The sequence below is a fragment of the Ischnura elegans genome, chromosome X (genome assembly GCF_921293095.1).
Source record: "Ischnura elegans chromosome X, ioIscEleg1.1, whole genome shotgun sequence".
Classification (NCBI taxonomy): domain Eukaryota; kingdom Metazoa; phylum Arthropoda; class Insecta; order Odonata; family Coenagrionidae; genus Ischnura; species Ischnura elegans.
In genome coordinates, this window is record NC_060259.1 from 11,449,828 (window position 1) to 11,470,322 (window position 20,495).

At 40.1% G+C, this 20,495-nt stretch overlaps 1 protein-coding gene across 6 annotated transcripts in view; it reads left to right on the top strand.

Annotated features, from left to right (window-relative positions):
• The window catches only part of LOC124171785 (plexin-B), a 615,725-nt gene that overhangs the window by 579,962 nt on the left and 15,268 nt on the right, over positions 1–20,495 (top strand). For 3 of the 6 annotated variants that reach the window (XM_046551100.1, XM_046551104.1, XM_046551101.1), the window contains exons 14-17: positions 891–947; positions 8,996–9,132; positions 9,849–9,982; positions 10,100–10,448. In XM_046551100.1, the coding sequence (XP_046407056.1) occupies positions 891–947; positions 8,996–9,132; positions 9,849–9,982; positions 10,100–10,448 (677 nt within the window). The remainder of the gene's footprint in view (positions 1–890; positions 948–8,995; positions 9,133–9,848; positions 9,983–10,099; positions 10,449–20,495) is intronic. The other 3 variants (XM_046551102.1, XM_046551103.1, XM_046551105.1) reach the window with 1 other exon arrangement.

Sequence of the window (20,495 nt, forward strand, 5' to 3'; positions counted from 1 at the left end):
GGAAAGTAATATACGAGTTTTTAAATCTTATTTCACTTTTTGGCCTTGAATTTGCAGCAGACCATTTCGGCTTTTGGTGCCAAATTCTAATCCTCGCAACCATTCTGAATCCGGTTCCAAAGTACCGACTTTATGCGATCAGTTCTCGATAACGGTTCCACAGGCCAAGAACTGGCAGAACCGAGAACCGGGAACCGGAACCAACCCATCTCTAATTAAGATTAATCTCAGTGGAGTGGCATTCTGAGCTTGTGCCTGGAAAGCAGAAGGTCTGTGGTTTGATTTCCGGTTGAAGTGAAATTTTGCCATGTGTTTTCAGCCATCATTCTACCTCCATGCCATTGCTGTGTCAACGTCATATGTTTGCATTCTTATATCTTTGTTTCATCTTTTATTAGTATTTTTGTTTGTATATTCGCTTATCAGGCCTGTGCTGGGCCGCCAGGACACCAGGATGTATCCCGGTGCGCCCTCCAGCAAATCTTTGGAGCCCTCCTGTTCCAAATCTGACAAGTTTTATAGTCAGAATACCAACATTGAGTAGTTAACTTGATTTCGAAGGTGTCTCATTCAACAGCATAGATAACCTAGTCTTGAGTAAGCAAAACAATAATGTAAATTAGCATAATTCATTCCGGATCACTTCGGTAGTCCTCCCCCTGCATAGAGCTGCCACCCTCAGGCCGTGGCCATCCATCGTCCTAAAAAGGGGTCCAGCATGGGCCTGTCGCTTATTGTGTGAATTTGAATTTAATATGTACATATCTATTAGAGCAATACGTTTGATATTGTAATTACTATAAGCAATGATTTGAAAAATAAATCTTGGAGAGCATTAGCCTCAAGAATAAGAAATTGGCTGCAGCTAAGACTTTACCAATTTTTTTCAGCATTCACTCGGATGTGTACATGGGACCCTCAACGGGATGGTGGAGCATACGTGCATGGTATTTCCATGTATTCTGATTTCATGTACTTGTTTTTTATGTACTCACATTTCCCAAGCTTTTCCTAACAAATGTGTTCTTTTACAGTGTGAGCAGCATGCCCTACTAATGGAAATAAATCTTCTCTTTTAGGCTGGATTTTAAAAATTGATGCATGACCCCCTTAAATTTGCTAAAATCTTTGCTAACACAGTTGCTTCTATTTCTACAATGATTAATATTGCCACGTATACAGATTTTTCACAGTTTTGTTTCAATTAGTATTTATGTTAAGTTACTGCTCTTATTATGCATTGAAATCTTTCATTTGGCATATTTAATTTAGCACTTCTATTGTCAGTGAAAAGCCTGCAAAGTTTCAAATCAGGAAAGGAAACTATTCCCAACTCTTGAGAAAACATTTACAAATATGGCCAGTCTTAGCGTAAATTAGAGCTTATTACAATGGTCATCGGAATGGCCAAGCTAGAATGGATATTTCAGAAAATATAAAGCTAACATTTTACTTCCTGCCATTCACCCTTACATTTTTCTTACCTATTTGTCTTGCTTTAAAAGGTTTGTCCTTTTTTCTGTCCTTGTAATAAGGTTGTAACAGTTGAGATAAAGCAATGTTCCTTTTGAATGTCAGTGAATGTATTCTGAAAATGGTAATGTGAATGTCACTGTTGTGTCCTAATGTTTAAAAAGTAGAGCAAATGGTGATGGATGGTGCAGTTGTACAGCCCATTGATCCTGTGATTGTCTGTGATGTTTAAAGTGTCCTTGCTCTTGTCCCAATGTTCATTTTCACGTCAATATGCCTGTCTTTTGTGCCTTGGATATTTATCATTTAAATTACTTATGTTATTTATATAATTTAACTTATAAAATTATATAGTCTCAGTGATTTGGCATGTGACGCCCAATTGAAGACATAGAGGGCTATTCTGTAAAAGATAGCGGCTACACTATTATGACAAGGATGCTATTTGTGGTGCAATATTATGCCCCCCTGATTCTCTATCTCAAAATAGTGCCCCTTAAGTGAATTTGGGGCTGCTTTATAGCATTGAAAATTCAGGTGGCATAATTCAGATTGCAACCTCCTAACACAGATCGTTGCACTAAATTGCTTCGATGGAGATGTAGGGATGGAAAAATTTACCCCTTCCATTACTGTGATTACACATCCTGCACAAGTTCACTTAAGAGAAAGGTAATTACTCCCCTTTGGAAAGGCTCGAATGTCAATAAAGACAGAAAAGAAGATTTTATTAGATTTATTCAAGCGACTAAGGAGCTAGGGAGACACTTGTGCCAACGATTAAAAGTGGCATTGCTGAGGAAAGGCCAAAGTGGCTTAAAAACACACCCAAATAGTAGGTAAAATAAGATTGTCTACTCCGCCTAAAAAAATATAAATCAGCATATAAGTACAATCGGAGAGCATTTATTATTTTGTCTATACATAGTTTCGAAAAGTTTTGCATATTTATTGATTTTGACCTCTTTATTCCTCATGGCCACCCTATCAGCACAGTCTAAAAAGAACAATACAAAGTAAACAAGACTTATGCTTAGACTGTACTTTCAGCACATAAACAAGCATTCTTCTTCCTCGCCTTCCCACAAAGGTCCGTCCTTGTCTAAGGATGGATGGATCCAGGATTTTTTTCGGATCCGGATTCGTATCGGATCCTTGATTTTCGAAGCTGGACCTTTCAGATCGGATATTTTTTGATCCAAATGCATTTTCAAATTCCTGCTATTAAATGAAGTAATTGTTCAAGTTAATTCGAGGTACATACAATCAAAGGAATGCTTTTTAGATTTTCATACACATTTCAATATTTTTATAAGTTAAAAATTATTTTTGTAGGCATTCAAGTTATTTTTTAAAAACATCTTTGCATTCTCAGGACCTAAACTGTCATGCTTGAGTTTGGAAATGAAAATAGGAAAAATCTTCGGATAAACCACTGACCAGTGGCGTAGCGAGAGGGTGAAGTCTGGGGGGTCCGGACCCCCCGTAACATAAATACACAAATACTGTCATTCATAAAAGGAATCAAAGTATTGAAAAATCATGAATTTAGAATAGATTTCTTTGAAAAATGAAGTTTTTTCGATTAGGAAGGGTGTTAAAATTAGTTTGAAGCCCTCTACTTTGTACCCTGTTGTTTAAAAATTTCCCCCCCTGGTTTTGGACCCTCCTCTAACGAAATTCCTGACTACCCCACTGCCATCGACTGAATTCAAATTTTCCTCACGCACATTTCCCCCAAATTTTGTCACTTTCTCATTGCATACCGACTTGTGTTTCATCCGAAAATGCTTCAGTATGGTGAAGTGGATTTAGCACTTCCTCGAGATAATTTCATGCCACAGTGCACGCACATGGTTTACATTGCTCTACTTATCTCAATAGAAATGTTTCTACTCAATGAAAAACATTTTTATCAATATATCATTAAATTAATTTACAACTGCACAATCAGCAACACAATTAACAGTATTTAAAACAGCATTAATGTCACGTGCGATGAGGTGCTCGACTGCTCAGCATGAGGAAGGGGTGGGCAGCAGAAGTGTGTAAAGGAGAGGTGGAGAGGAAGGAGCATGCTCCTTCCCTATTTCAAGCAACGAGGCTACAAACGAGATGGTCAAGGACGAACAAGTCAGATCTTGCTTCAGTGACGTTGTTGCCTTCAAAGCGAAGCCGGGTGGCTACAACATATATGCAGTTGGCATTTCCAATCCCTCTCTACTTGTTTGAGGGGTTAATGCTGTGCTTTGAAAATTATGCTGTTAGACAATGTTGCATATTAGTATAGTGCAATTGTAAATAGAAAGCCTGATGCCAATCAATTTGAGCTGAAAAATAAACAGAAATATCGTCAGGAATTCGTCATGTTTGGTCTAATTCTTTTTTAAATATCGTGCATGTCATCTAATTATCGAAGCTATCGAGACATCTTCGGGCCCAGAAAGTCACTCACCTAGCATTTGTCGTCTAGAAACAGAGAATTGAAGCAGCTAGGCCAAAAAACGTTAGTTGGTGGGACAGGGTATGGATGAAACACGCTTCAATTGTTCTCATGTAATTTGATATTTTCCTTAGAAGACAATGATTTATGGTCCGTGTGATTTTGGAAGCAAAAAAAAACAACAGAGGTACGAGCTGATGGAGAGTCGAGGGTGGTTTTCTAAAATCTGTGACATACAATGAAACCTCGATATAACGACACCCCACGGTGCACTAATTAACACTCGCTATAGCGAATTATCGCTTTACCGGAGGTGGAGCAAATAATAGACAACATACCTGTTGCGAACAGATATACAGGAACAGGAGTGGTGCGGCGACAGATAAACATCTATCCGATAAACGTAAGCATAAATCCAGACGAAAGGCGATGTTTTTTTGCATCACTAAACTTCCTTACTCAAATAACGACCAATTATTCGAACAATTTATAAGCGCCGCACTGAATAAGAATCGTGCAAAGCATTGTTTCGTCAATCATTATATTTATCGAACGACAGTTTAACGCATAAATTTGAGGCTGAGCACTCCATTAACTTCATTTCTAACAGATCGCTAGCAATTACAGAGGTTAAGGAGTCTTCATGAAAGTCTTCCGGCGCTGAAACCCTCGCTATGGCGAGAGCCAACACCGAAAGGGTCTCGTAAAAACGAATTTTTTAACACGCTTATTATAGGGTCAATTGACGGTGCATCGGCTATCTCTCGTAATAGCGGGGGTGTCGTTATAGCCGGTACTCGCTTTAACGAGGTTCCACTGTAGTTACTTTTGATGTGGTTACATATCACCCTGTGATGCTGAGATTCCCCTGATGATTGTTCAATCTCTTGGGAAGAGTCACACTATGTGCCAGTCGTATTTTGTCTTTTTTATTTTCCACAGCTGAAATTCTGCTACGTAACCTCTGCAAGAGTTTTCAAACAAAACGGTTCATAAGTACAGTCCAGCCGGCGAGAGTTGTCCGATGGAAGTTCAAAAGGAGGGGAGGAGATCCTTGCGTCAGTACGGTTTGCAGCCAATCGCTGTCCCCCAAACGCCCCTCACACCCTCGCCTAGTCGTACAATGTTGTCACATGCATATCAAGTACTGAAAATAGCCTGAGCAACCAAAAAAACTCTTTCTTCGAATCCCCTAAACAAAAGATTCTTCCTATGGGTCCTTCATGCTCGTCCTCCCGTCTGCCTCCTTTCTTCATGGAACCCTTTTGTTTACATGTGAGGTGGGCGTTTTCCTTTCTTACCTGGCAACCTTGCCCCTTACCCCGAACTAGACCCTTCTAAAAGTCATCGGACAACTTTTGGCGGCCGGACTGCAGGACAAGAATCGCATGCGACGGCGCATTCAAAGAGAGAATAGGAACTCTTTCCACCTTAATGGGGCGTTGCATTCACTGAAGCTATTATTTGAAATTTCAGATCCAGATGCGATGTCTTCCGCGACTTCGGATCCGATGTATCCGATGAAGGCCAATATCCGCGGATATTTGGATCCGAGGTATCCGATCCGACCATCCCTACTAAGTACTATTACATTAGATCAATTATATTGAATATAAATTATCAAATTCAAAAGATGGATTAGGGATCTAGCGTTGCCATAATATTTCCCTAATATAGTTTATTATTGCATGTGTATGTATTCATATTTAAGCATAAATGCCACAGTGACATTAATGCTGTTGTCACTGTATTATGACTAACCTTTCCATTGTGTACCCTCAACTCTTATTCGCCGCTTAAAAATTTATCTTTACATTCGATAAGTTCGATCATAGAGTTTGTTCAATAATACTGTACGATTTTTGTTGCCTGTAATGAGAGGAACTGTTTTCGACCGTCAATTTTTTTATCTTGCTCCTGGACCTCTTGGATCAGAAGGTAATATCATAAAATCTAAAATAGGCATTCGCTGACCGCTTGATAATGATGAAAGAATTAAAAAAATATTTTTTTATTACTATTGTATCTTATAGTTATGTACATATTTACAAATAACTTTCTGAATTACTCGACTTGTAGCATTTGCCCTACATATTTTCATACTGACTATAGATTTCACCGGGGCGATATATTGCGCCCTCAAAATCAGCGTAATACAAAACGGTGCAAATTGCAGAATCAAAATCGATGCTATCTGAAAAAGGGAAATATGGCGGTGCAATATTGCACCTCCAAGAGACAGAATAGCCCTGTTGAGTGCAAGAACCAGATAATGACCAATTTGTGCAAAAATGAGATTTCCAGAAACACATGAAGTCCCTCCTCTCCTTTACCAGTAGACATTATTATTTTCAACAATGAGTGCCAAATAAGTTCAGCAGACCTTGTTGAAAACTTACAATCTACTCTCTGAGTGCAAGAACCATCCCACACGGATATCTTTAGAATGTACGGTGACTGTCCGCCAAGTGGCCTACGGATGTCCGTAGGCCGTCTGCATTTATGCCAAAGGATGTCCGCTGCATGTCTGTAAAAAAAGGCTGCCTACGGACGTCCTGAAGGTGTCCACTCTGGACACCTTCAGGATACTAAGGACACATTTAGGTTAGGACTGAATTTTGTTCGTTACCAATAAATACTAGGTCCGGACAAGAATTTCAAATAAATAAGGCATCAATTTCATGCACAATATTTATCAGACTTCTTTGGTACAGGAAGCTAACACAAGAAATTAAATATAACTTATATTTCTTCTTCGTCTGAAAGCAGTCCTTGGTGTGCGTAATCCAATTTCTAACAGTCACCTCTATATATTTTCCTGGGGCAGGCATCTTCTCCTGCACTGCTCCTGTAAAGATGAATGATATAATTATGGCATTGTTTCAGGGAATCATCTCTTGTAGATAAAGGGCTGATAACATAAGACAAGGATGCCACAGCGTCATTACTCTTGGGCTTAACATACTTAAAAGTCTTAAAATTGTGAAACCTGTCCACAGTAGGCCCTGAACATTTTTAAAACTTTTCTTTAAGAAAAACGTGTTGCCTTATTGAACTTGTTATAAAATGAACATTTAGAAACCATGGATGAAAAGATACTTTTTCTGTGGAGAAGCTAGACAGCTGTAATGAAAAGCCAATAGGAATATACTTACGGATAACAATCTTAGCCAATCTAAGGACTGCGAAGGATCGCTCGCTATCATTATCAGCTAAGCTAAATTCTGTTTCCATATCATCACTGATTACCCTTCTCATAGTTCACCAGGTGGCAGCTGAGGCAGTATTTCTTCCTATTATTCTCAAGTAGACTTCTTGTTTAATATGATTGGTAGCTTAGAACATTGTTTATATAGCCAACATAACATATGACACATTGAAATGTGAATGTCAAATATTTTTGAATTACTTGTCTTACCATCTTATCAGCAACAAGTTCATTCTTTAATTACTCTTCCAAGGTCCTTAACTCAGCCTCTGTGGATGTATTTAAGAATACTCAATAAGTTAAAATTATATTGTGGATTAATATTCTCTCAGGCTTCCCACCGGGTTAGAAACTCCATTTCTGCCGACGTTAAAAGCTCCGACTCAGGGCATGAAACGTCACAACGCTGACGCGTCGGCGGAAATGGAACTTATAACCCGCTGCAAATCCTGAGAGAAGTTAACCCACATCATTCGCTGGGAAAGCATAAAATCTTTTTCAAAATTGTACTCAACTTCTAAGAACAGCTGGTGCTGGGCTTCGCGGTACGATGGTTGCTATTTATATTTGGAGTCTTGACGACGCAGCAACTTGAAAAATTTGTCTCCTTGAAAAAATGTGTTTAACTCACGGACACTTTCATGTGATGACTTTTTACAACTTTCGGTGTGAATTATCAAGACGTCCAGAATATTTGTATTAAATATCTCTCTTTATGACATTATACTTCATTTGATGATCATAATACAAGCACGATGTAAATTCGTTGCGTAAAAAAGGGTAAATTAGCAATTTTATTTGGATGACTCAATTTTCATTCTTTTGCGCCTAAGTGTGTGACCTTAAGGAATTTTACGAAAGATTGTACGATTTTTCTGAATCCCCATAATTCTGTACAAAGATCTTTTGATGTCTATGATATGACTTCAGATTTTAGTTTTTTACTCTGCTATTTTCTTTTATCATCATTCCGTCCTCTCTTGAGCCAGTTGATGGAGTTGTAGTGTGATCCATCAGAATTTCTCAAAACTGTGTTTTATCTTTCATACAGAAATCCTAATAATTCCATTCCTTTTTCTAATGTTAGCTAGTACCAGTGCTTTCCATTTTTGTAGAAGAAAGTACAATACGTTTATTGATTATTATCTGCTCAAGAGTTACATTTGTTGATTCTTGGTTCTTAGTGCAGAAGGTTGGATGTTGAGGAAAGAGGATGAGAAGAGACAAGATTTGAAATGTGGGTATGGAGAAGGTGAAGTGGATGGATAGGAAGAGGAGTGACTAAGTGCTAGGCATGGTGAGCTAGTAGAGAAAGATTCGTGATGAGATACAGGATAAAGAGAGGGTTAGGATTGTGCGAGTGTTGAGTGGGGAGGGGATGCCGTGCAACGAGGGAAGAATGCTTGGTAGGTGGGGGGAGGGTGTTGGAAGATAATAGGATTTATGGGCAGAATAAAGGGGAGTAGGCCATATTGTGATTAGAAAAGGGAATTCCATGAAGTGAGTGGGAAAAGCTGGAATGATTTTCAAATGGCCCATGCAAACCTACCTTAACCAGTAGAATACTTGCATAATAATAACAGTGGTATGATGGTTTATGGTGCCTGAAAATCCATCATCAATAGCAACCAAAATTGCTTCTGTGAAATTTACTTTATACACTTTGCTCTCCTCCTCTCTCATCATTGTATTCTTAGGGAGGTTATCCAAAATATTTATATTATATTATATTTCTATGTTATTAGCAATTGGATTTTCATAACATGGGCATTTGTTTTTGTTTCTAAATTTTGCAATATGATGTAAACTTAATATTTTGCTATTTGATGATACTTTTAATGAGTTTTAATATTTTTTCATTTCCTTTATAGCATTTGCTGAACTGCAGACTGACATGACTGATTTGACTGCTGATTTAGAGTCCTCGGGTATTCCTACTTTGGATCATAAGAATTACATAATGAAGGTTTTCTTCCCTGGTGTCAGTGACCATCCAATTTTGAAAGAGGTATGTCGTACCTTATGATAACATTCTTAAGCTACTCTTGGCTAAACTTAAAAATTTTGACCATGGGATTGCCATTAATGCCAATAGAATCAGTGTCTGGAAGGTAAATTGAAATAGATATTATTGTGTTGGTTTCTCTCTGCTGAGCAAGATTTAATGTTGCCCCAATTTAAATGTCATGTACCTACCATCTACCATGTCTTGTGGAATGATTATTTTGCAAATTATTTAATTATGGCAGCCACAAGATATGATATCCCAATGATTATTTGATTATGCGAAAGATCCACAGAGAATAAAATCATTCGCCTTGACCGGGATTCGAACCCGGATCCCCCGATTTCCGGTCGAGTGCTTTAGCCAGTTAAGCTACCGAGGCGTCATTATTCTTCGTGGATATTTTCGGACACTACCGGACAAGGTGTTGCTGGACTGCTGAGCATATGATGCCACAAGCAGTCCAAATCGTGCGCACAGCGCCACAGCCGGAGAGCAGGCCCGGACATAGAACACAAGGGGTGTTCGCTCTATTTGATTAATTCTCAAACTCAGTATTGATCCCCCCTATCCCTCAACATGTTAAAACCTTGAATGAGACTAGTTGAAGCAATTCACATAATTATCTATGCCAACCTCTTTAATTATGTCCATGTTTTCATATTTATGTTCCATAAATGTTTCTATTCCTTAACAATATCTTCATTTATGCTTTTCAGGGAAGAATCAGTGGTCCACGGACTAACTATGATGCCGCAATGCTCCAGTTTGAACAACTCATCAATAACAAATATTTTATTCTGACTTTTATTGAAACATTAGAAGCTCAAAGGACATTTAATATCCGTGACAAGTAAGGCAAAACAGTTACTTCATGCAATTTTTAGTAATGCCTGTGTTCAATAGGCTGAAATGAAATAGCTTGAGAAATATAACTTATAGTTAATGTTATTTGATTTTTTCACTCTAGGGTGAATGTTGCTTCCCTGCTGATGGTAGTTTTAATGGGAAAAATGGAATATGCCACAGACATTTTGAGGAGCCTTCTGCTGAGGTTGATTGACAAGTCTGTGAAGACAAAATACCCGCAGTTGATGTTGCGTCGCACAGAATCAGTTGTGGAGAAGATGTTGACCAATTGGATGGCTTTGTGCATGTATAACTACTTAAAAGAATATGCTGGCTCCTCCTTATTCTTACTTTTCAAAGCCATCAAGCACCAGATAGAGAAGGGCCCTGTAGATGCTATCACTCATGATGCACGCTATTCACTATCTGAGGAGCGTCTTTTGCGGGAGCAAATTGAACATGGCATGGTGGTGAGTGCACACAATACCGAAATTCAGAGAGTTAAAGTTTTACGAGTGACTGTATGGACAATGTCCCCAAATGCCTCAAATTTGAGCCCAGGAGGTGCTATTCCAGAGTTGTTTGTTCTTTTTAAATAATTAAACTCAATATAAATAATTTCTATCAAAACTATCATGCATGTTAAATGCTGTCAACACTCCCTGTTAAGTTCTGCTCCTATAAATTTGGAATTTTCTAAGATTTTTATGATGTTTAAGTTTTACTTGGCATTGGATTACTTTGGGACACAAAAAATTTTTCATTTCATGAGCAATGGAGTATGCTTTTCCCTCATGAAGAATTACTAAAAATAGCATGCAAGCATTTTGAAATTTTTGTGTGAAATTTTAACTGTGGTTATGCATTATCAGGGTTCCCACTCAACCGTGAAAACCTTAAAACCGTGAATAAGCCGTGAATTTCGTCCACCGTGAAAAAACCTGGAAAAAGCCGTGAATTTCGCCATGAAACCTTAAAAATATCTCAATTTTGATAATAATACTACGATTGACTGATCAAATTCGATATGTTAATCATGTTTCATGGTGAGGCACGTGCAGACTCTTAGTCTACGCATTTCTCTACACACGAATATTCGAAGTGTGGTAATTGGTCCATACTATATGATGACACATTCACCAATATTTTCCATTTTAATGGAGGAAGTCTGCTATTTTGTCTAAGCGTTTCAATTTCAGTGATAGCTTGGGATGGTGTATTCGAAAAAGAACAAATGAAATAACTTACATTTCTAATGGACCGAGAATGAACCATTTACGAAAATTATCTGATTTGTAACTCGAGGTTCGGTTCCCACACAAAATTAGGGCACATGCAATATGCTTCGAAATATTAGTTTGCCATTGGAATTTTACTTAAAGAAACATTTCTACGTCAAATAGGCTTTCAATTTATGGCAATGACTCTCAATAGACTACGCTCACCTCGTTTGAATCTATGTGAATAATAAGGTAAAAGTGAAAATAACGTGTTTCAATAGGTATTTATTTTGTATTAATGTATTTAAAACCAAGTGCATTATACAGTGGAACCCCAATCTATCGTTCCCGCATTCATTGTTAGCCGTTCGTGGTCCCAAATAAAGTTCCCTAAAGGCAATGTAATTTTTTACCGCATCCATCGTTCTCCAAAGTATCGTTTTCCCTCATTGATCGTTTGAAGATTGCTGTCCCGTCGTATAATTTTCCTGCATCCATCGTTTGACGAAAATGAGACGAAGTGTTTACAACAAGTTTTTTGTGGCTCATAACGACAGACACCCCCAGGAGATTGAATTACAATAGGGAGAAGCTGAGTGCCGTGGGATAGTTACATTAGCGCATTTCCCAAGATCCGCTGTCCCCCTCCACTCAGAACTCGTCTCCCCCCCCTCTGAAGCTTTCCTCTTCTCCGAAATAAAAAAAAGGTCTCAGCTCGCGCAGGGATTGTATTAGGAAGACCTTAGCTTCGAAAAAAATATCAAGTTACACGAGAACAATAGAAATGTGTTTTGCGCCCCCCCTTTTCTCACCCACTGACCTTTTTCAGCCTAACTGCCTCAAAGTTCCCAGTTTCTGGAGGTCAACTGCAGCATGAATCACCTATTAGCCCAAAAGGTGTCTAACAATGAATTTCGGCAATTGGCATTATACTTAAATTAGATTGAAATATTTGTATAGTGCACGTAATTCAAAAAAGAATGAGACCAAACACGACGTATTTCTAACGTTATTTAAGCATTTAAAACAAGAAAATAGTTTTAAAAATATAATGATGATTTCTGGCAAAACTTGATATTCTCGTAGCTGAGCTTCTCGGCAGTTAATGTGGCATTTTTCCAAAAAAAGGATATCAGGTCATCATCAGTTATCAATTTACGAGTTATACTATAAGTCTCAGTTGTAAGAGTTACTGAGGAAGGGATATCTTCTCAAGATATTTTGTTTCTCCCAACTAACAATCCGAATTCATCTACTCATCTGGCGCTATGATAATTAGAAAAGAATGTGTGAGTTGCCTTCTCTTTAGAACAAAAAATTTCATGGCGCAGTCATATGTTTATGCTTCACCCTCTGCAGTATGTTCTGCGTAAGATGTACGCGATAGCATCAGTTCCGAACTTCACCTCGCACGAGTGGTTCCGTACTTTCCAGGGTGGGTTGACTTCAAACTAGGGAGTTTTTTTCATGAGGGTTTAATAAAGTAAGTTTTCATTTTTTTAGTTTTATTTTTATCCGTCTTTGGACCATCGCCCTTCCGAAAAAAAGTGAATACTTTAAAAGATGGACTGAAAATAATTGAATATGAAGAAAAGCATCCGGGATAGAAGCGCGTGAATATTGGAGAACGCCTCGGGCTGTCCGCTAGCACATGACGGTAGGGGGTAGAGTGAGCTACCAGGTGAAAACAAGAAGTGGAATGAAGCCGAAGCTCAGGCGGGTGTGCCGCTGACGATTAACGCAACGTTGTTCACGCTTTACACATGGCCTAAATTACATGAAAAATATATTTATTAGACAGGAACATTACAAGTAATGGACTATTTTTGGCCTATATGATCCATCTCACAACCAAACACTGCGCCGGCGAAAGCGGTTGTTTTAGGCATAACATTCACATGGCTCTCGTGAATACGTGTACTGGAAATGGTGTTTCATGGATTTTTATATCATAGAGAAATCCATAGTAGGAGGGTGAGTGTAGAGCAAACATTTTTAGTGAGGTGGCGTGTTCCTTTAGGATATTTGAAAGAGATATTATTTGAATCAACATATGGCATAGGTGTCTCGATAAAGTACTAGTATTCCTGTAATTGGCCAAAATCTTCTTTGAATCCTTTAACAAATATCATAATTACGCGCCAAAATCCTGCATTTCCTGGGACATAGTGTCGTATCCCGCTCGTCTTCGAACGAGATATTAGCGACAATACGAGCGTCTCTCGAATGGAAGGATCTGGTGCCGGAAATAAATGGAGTCACTCTGAATAAAAAGCAGTGACTTTATTCCCCTTTCTTATGAACAAATATGTCCCCAGCCTCCTGGCCGGTCCAGCTCAGCCAGTCGCCACGCCACAACTCAGCCCCGAGCCTAGCTAGGCATACCCTTTTAATCTTCCCCACGGGAAGGTCCAAAAAACCCTCTTATCTACCCCTGGACCGACATCCGCCGATCACGAGCGGGTCCTCTCGTAGACTTGCACTTTGGACTTACAGCATGCCTACGTGCCGACTCACGCGTAGCAATGGCTGCTGGATAGTACACCTTCCCCCTTAGAAAGAGAGAAACACGACAAGTTGTTTCTCTCGAACCCATAATATGTAAAATAACTGCAAGTACACCATACACCACAAATTATATCCTTTTAAAAAATGCGTAAAAGAACAATGACCAATAATATAAAGGTCCTTTAGAAGTTTGGATTACATCACAATTTTTAACAATGCAAAAACACTTTGGCAACTAATTGTCTTTCTAAGCATTTCACTACCAACAGTTTGAATTGCTTAATTACCACTATTATTTATAAAGCATCAGATAGCAATCTGGTGTTTATCTCTTATTAAGTGAGGGCTCTCCTGACTCATAACCTTGCAGTTTTAATTCCTTTTGACTCAGGTTCATCATTTCGGCACTTTCACCACTAACACAGTCTTTAGCCCTATTTGAGGTTGTGATATGTTCCAATGACCCTCGAATGTTACTCACAATCTTGGGTTTGAAAATTATGCACAAGTCCTTGCAACTTTCACCTCTTCGTCCTCTTGCGTTTGGACAACATTTTTTTTTCATGCAACATTTACATAAACAGCAATACACAGTTAAGCAAAATATGAATCCCAAACACAGATAGCTCAGTACTGATATATTAAGGTGATGTTTTACGTTACTTTTTTCACGACTCTCATTCTCAATTATTTTTTAAAGGTCCCTTACTTTAGTACTAGTGTAGTCTAAATCATCCACATGTTGTACCAAATTAATAAGGGGCAAATGATCATGTATTTTATCCAAAGAATACCCGTGCTCTGGATTACAGCAATCAAATGTTAAGGAGAGTGGGGGAATGAAATCGTTCTTAGTGCGATTCATTGTAGCTATCATTTCTCCTTGAAGGACAGTCCCCGTCCCATAACCCTTGCAGTATTGAAGAAAAGTTAACCTTCCCGTTCCGTTCACCACCACGTCATACGGATCTTGTTGATTGCACAATATAGTCACACTCTCCGGCTTTGGAGCCGTGTACAACCACTCATTTGCGTCTACTTGTACCCATAAAGTTTGGTTTAACCCAACAAGTCGACGCTCACAAAGAGAAGGAATCTCATTAATAAACTGCATCATTTTAGCTTCGCAATCTTCGTGAAGCTGTAATAATTGCAATGGATATAATTGCTTGCAAACTCTCCAATTTGTTGCAACTTTCTTGCACCTAGAGAATTCCTCCCTTGAAAACTTAACATAATATCTATTCATTTTATCAATTAACAAATATTCCTTCTGGGGCTTGATATAAATAAACTTATTAGAAGTTCCATTCACCAAAGTGGGTAAGGGTAAAACACGATATACATTAAATCTCAATGAATTGCAAAGAGGTAAATACAGCACATACCCTAAAACTTCCTTAGACAAAAATACATCTAAAGTTAACAATTTTAACATAGCGTTACTGTAAGCCACACTTGGCGGGAAAGGAAGGGACAGTTCCTTGGGCAACTTCGTCTCTTCCTTCTTGAACACACTGAAGATCTCTCCTGGACTAACTATCTGTGGCTGTAACACTCCTTGTCGCGCGTTGGTTATAGCGTCCAGTATAATCTCGTAATTACGGGTCACTTCCTCTATTACAAACGCAAGTTCTCTCACATGTTCCTGACCCGTTAGTGCCAGCTTTAAGTAGTTAGTCTCGTTTATTAATTCTCCAGTCGCTTCATTCACGTATCCCTTCAGCTCGTTCAAACCTTTCGATAACCTTTCTTCATTGGTCTGCACGTCTGCAAGTGTGCTATTCACAGCGCCTATAGTCGCCTTGATTAGGGTCACATGTTGCTGTGCAATAGTCAGAAATTTTGACTGATCCTTCTCTAATTGACTAATTTTGTCCATATAATATGATACATCAGTCTCATCTAAGGTGCCAAATAATACCTTACTGACTTCACCCAAAAAATTGAAAAGTCCTCTCCTTTTCCTCGTATTGCTCCCTGCAAACTGCGAAATCAACCACCTCAGCCTATCTACATTTAACATTTTTTTCTCCAGCGTCGGCATAGTGGTTAAACATCCAGTTAGATGAATCCACTGCGTGTGTTGATTTAATAAGCAGAATTGACTAGTCTTTTCTGCGTACTTAGCTACGAGAATCGCGTTTCTTTCCAACTCCGCCAGACTAATATAAGTTATCACCTTCCACTACGCATAAAAAACAGGAAGGGTATAGTGGTAATCTCCTCTTGCCCTGCGAAGAGTTAGAAGAACAACTTCAGACGATTAGAATGAACCTTAACCTCCTTTCCTTTCGCCTTTTTTATGATCACATTTACTCCGTCAACACCTACTACCGAGAAGGGTCCTACCCATTGAGAGGAAAGCTTCTTCGACCGCCCCCTCCTCACCGTCTCGTCGAACAGTAAGACTTTATCACCCTCCAAAAACAGTTGAGGATTGGAATTCTTATCATACTCCGTCTTGTTCTTCTCCTTCGCTTCCATCAATAATTTTCTGACCTTAGAATGACTTTCCTGCATTCTCGATTTCAACTCCTTCACGATCTTGGATCTGGATCTTCTCAAATCATCCTGGAACGTCAAGAGATACTTGTTTTCTTGCGATGTCACTGGAAATGGCCCCACTATATCCAAATTACATTTTTCGAAGACTGTCTCTGGCGTTTGAGTAATTACCATCGGCATCTTGGTTTTTGGTTTAGTAAGTTTATTCTTTTGGCATTTATCGCACGAGCGTATGTATTTCTCCACATCGCTCTTCATCCCTGGCCACTTATGATACAATTTCACTCTTTCATAGGTTCGATTCATTCCTTGGTGGCCGCCCACGGGTGAATCATGTATTTCTCGCAGAATTTCTTCCTTCCTCTCCTTGCTGATCTGCTCACGAGTCTCGACCTCCGATGACTCGTTCTCTGAGGCTTCTATCGCCCATATGCGACTTAGTGCATCCGCATTTGATTTCAGCTTCCCTTTCTTGTATATGATTTCATAATCATACTCCTCCATCTTAATTCGCCATCGCATTAACCTCGAACTTGGATCCTTCACATTAAAAATCCAAGTCAACGGCTTGTGATCAGTTATTATTGTAAACTTTCTGCCGTATAAGTATGGCCGAAAGTATTGTGTTCCCCAAACAATAGCTAGTAACTCCTTCTCAATGGTGGAGTAGTTTTTCTCTGCCTTGTTTAATGCTCTTGATGCATATGCAATCGGCAGGTCTTTTCCCGGCGTACCTTGTGATAAAATGGCTCCTAATGCCTTATTGCTGGCATCCGTAGTCAAGAGGAAAGGGCGAGAGAAATCCGGATACTGCAATATCGGTTCCGTCATCAAAATTTCCTTTAAATTCTGGAAAGCTTCTTCTTGCTCCCCTTCCCACTCGAACTCCGCGTTCTTTTTCAGCAACTCATGCAAAGGCCTCGCAATTTGACTGAAATTGTGGATGAATCGCCTGTAGTAACCGGCTAATCCCAGGAAACTCTGCAGCTGCTTAGTATTTTTCGGCCGTGGAAACTTATGAATCATTTCCACCTTTCCTGGATCGGGTTTCACGCCCTCTTCCGAAATTACATGCCCCAGATAATTAACTTCAGTTCTTAAAAACTCACATTTCTCAGGCTGCAATTTAAGTCCATATTCCCTCAATCTCCCAAAGACTTCTTTTAACCTGTCATTATGGGAGTGAAAATCATTGCCAAAGATCACAATATCGTCCAAATACACGAAGCATCGTAAGCCTTGCAAGCTACTTAGGACGGTGTTCATTAATCTTTGAAAAGTAGCTGGCGCTCCCTTTAATCCGAACGGCATCCTCTTAAACTGATAGTGACCTTGAAACGTACTGAAAGCCGTCTTGTGTTGATCATCTTTTGCCATAGGGATTTGGTGGTAGCCACTAGCAAGGTCCAATGTACTAAAATACCTGGCCTTTCCCAATTGATCCAATATTTCCGTAATGAGGGGCAACGGAAATGCATCTCCCACCGTCACATCATTTAATTTGCGGTAATCCACCACAATTCTCCATTTCTGCTTGCCGGAGGCATCCTCCTTCTTAGGAATTACCAGAATAGGTGAATTCCAGGCGCTCTTACTAGGTTCAATTATTCCATCTCGCAGCATGCCTTGTATTTGCCGGCTAACCTCCCTTTTGTGCACTTCGGGGATGCGATAAGGGCGTGTATTAATGGCATTATTTCCTTCACGCGATGGTGTGGGAATTTCATGGGCCACTGCCGTAGTAGCGGTTAGTTTATCGCCCGGCAAGAAAAATACATCACTATAATTCTGACGTAAGTCCAAAAAATCTTCCAATTCCCTTCCACAAAGGTGGCTTAATCGCAATTCTCTCTTTAAAATTTCATTTCTCCTGGCGCCTCCCTCTTTTAGCTTTGATGAAGCGTCTTGGGAAGTTATTTCAATTTTTTGCAATACCTTTGGAGACAATTTACACTCGACGTCCTTATCGGTCGTGTTCATTACGCTGGCCGTACATTCTCCGTCCACCCCAATGGTCGAAACTTCAGCCAGATACACACCATCTTCTAACTTCTCCTTTGCTAATACTCCTTCTCCTTGGGAAGTAGTAGGTACTTTTACTATGCATTCACAGCGAGCGGGGATTCTAATCCTTCGCTCCACGACGGGATCACATTCAAATTTCTTTTTCTTATCCATCTCAAGTTGCAACCCTCTCATGAAAACCTTTCTTTGCTCAACGTAAATTACAGCTCCTAATGCCCTCAGTAAATCTCTTCCAATAATTCCATCAAAACTCAGAGAGAAACGGGAGCCATCAATGAGTTGAAAATATAAAATGGCCTCTTTATTTTGGTCTTCTAGCGTTAAGGTCACTCTTCCTTCTGTGGAAATGAGATCCTCTGTGATGCCTTTCACCCTCACATTCTCAGCGGGATAATAATTAGTCCCTCTTTTCAATACTGACGATTTTACTAAACTTACGTCAGCACCTGCGTCCAGCAAAAGACACAACTTTCCGCTTTTACTTTCAGGACAGTGCAGATTTTGGTCTTCTAGCGTTAAGGTCACTCTTCCTTCTGTGGAAATGAGATCCTCTGTGATGCCTTTCACCCTCACTTTCTCAGCAGGATAATAATTAGTCCCTCTTTTCAATACTGACGATTTTACTAAACTTACGTCAGCACCTGCGTCCAGCAAAAGACACAACTTTCCGCTTTTACTTTCAGGACAGTGCAGCGTTATCGAATCTCCATCGCCGACTTCAGATATGCTGCCGACGTGTATCTGCTTAGGCCTTTTCGGGTTGAAACCTCTCTGGCCCTCTTTTATCTCTTCTTTATCTCCTGCGGAGAAGGACCCTTGCGTGCTCACTTTATATCGGCACTCTCTCGCCATATGCCCCTGTTTCCCGCACCGAAAGCATTTGATTCCCTCTATTTTCCTTATCCCCTTTTCTTCGCAGGGCTTCTTATTTTTATAATAGCACTTGCTAGCTAGGTGGCCCCGCTTTCCGCAATTATCGCAGTGTACCCGACTTCGAGCATCAGATGATTTTCCTCTCTCAATGGCAGACAGTATAGCGCTTTCTTCCTCTAGAGCTACTTCTACAGCTGTTGGCAATAGCAGCGCCTCCCCTTTACTTCGCACTATGGTTTGGATCCGCTCATTCTCCAGCCCCTGAATGAAGCAGGCCTTGGCTAAATGATTCACCAATGCTACGGCACCAGCCTCTTCCCTCTCATTCGACACTCGGCGAGCCGCGTCACGCAATTCCGTTTGCATAGCATCAATGCGCGAGCCCCAAGACGCAATACTCTCCCCCTTGTGCTGCTTTGCATTAAACATGGCACAAGCATAAAAGTCAAGAGTTCGCCTAACTGCATAATTCTCTTCTAAAATCGCCTTAACTTGCGCCCATGTATGAGTAAGGTCTCGCACCATTAACTTTGATCTCGCGTCACCGGTTATTCTCGCCTTCACAAATTTTAGAAGTCTATCATGCTGAGAGGGATTTACTAATTCAAACACTACATCCACATTTTCCACAAACTCCCGTAATTTACTTTTATTTCCATCAAAGGGTTGACTAACAATTTTCATCGCTTCTGCGATACTGCAATAATCGCCATTTTCAGAAGATTGCACCGCGTTGGCCATCTCAACACTTTTATTTACTTCACTGTACACAATGAGGGAATTGGGGGGAATTAGAGGACCAAGTGTGGCTTACTCACAATTTTTTCTCTTCTGGTGAGTCGGGCTCTTTCTGAAGGTCCCCTCGGCGACACAGGCAACGCTCCCTCCTGGCTGATAGCGGGCGACTCCTGTTGATCCTTCCGTGTTCTCCAAAGACGACAGCTCTCAGGGAGTGATGGAGTCCTCGACTGCGACGCCAATTAAGACTGCCAATCAATCCGCGTACCCGAACACCTGACACCAGTTTTATTATGTCGTATCCCGCTCGTCTTCGAACGAGATATTAGCGACAATACGAACGTCTCTCGAATGGAAGGATCTGGTGCCGGAAATAAAAGGAGTCACTCTGAATAAAAAGCAGTGACTTTATTCCCCTTTCTTATGAACAAATATGTCCCCAGCCTCCTGGCCGGTCCAGCTCAGCCAGTCGCCATGCCACAACTCAGCCCCGAGCCTAGCTAGGCATACCCTTTTAATCTTCCCCACGGGAAGGTCCAAAAAACCCTCTTATCTACCCCTGGACCGACATCCGCCGATCACGAGCGGGTCCTCTCGTAGACTTGCACTTTGGACTTATAGCATGCCTACGTGCCGACTCACGCG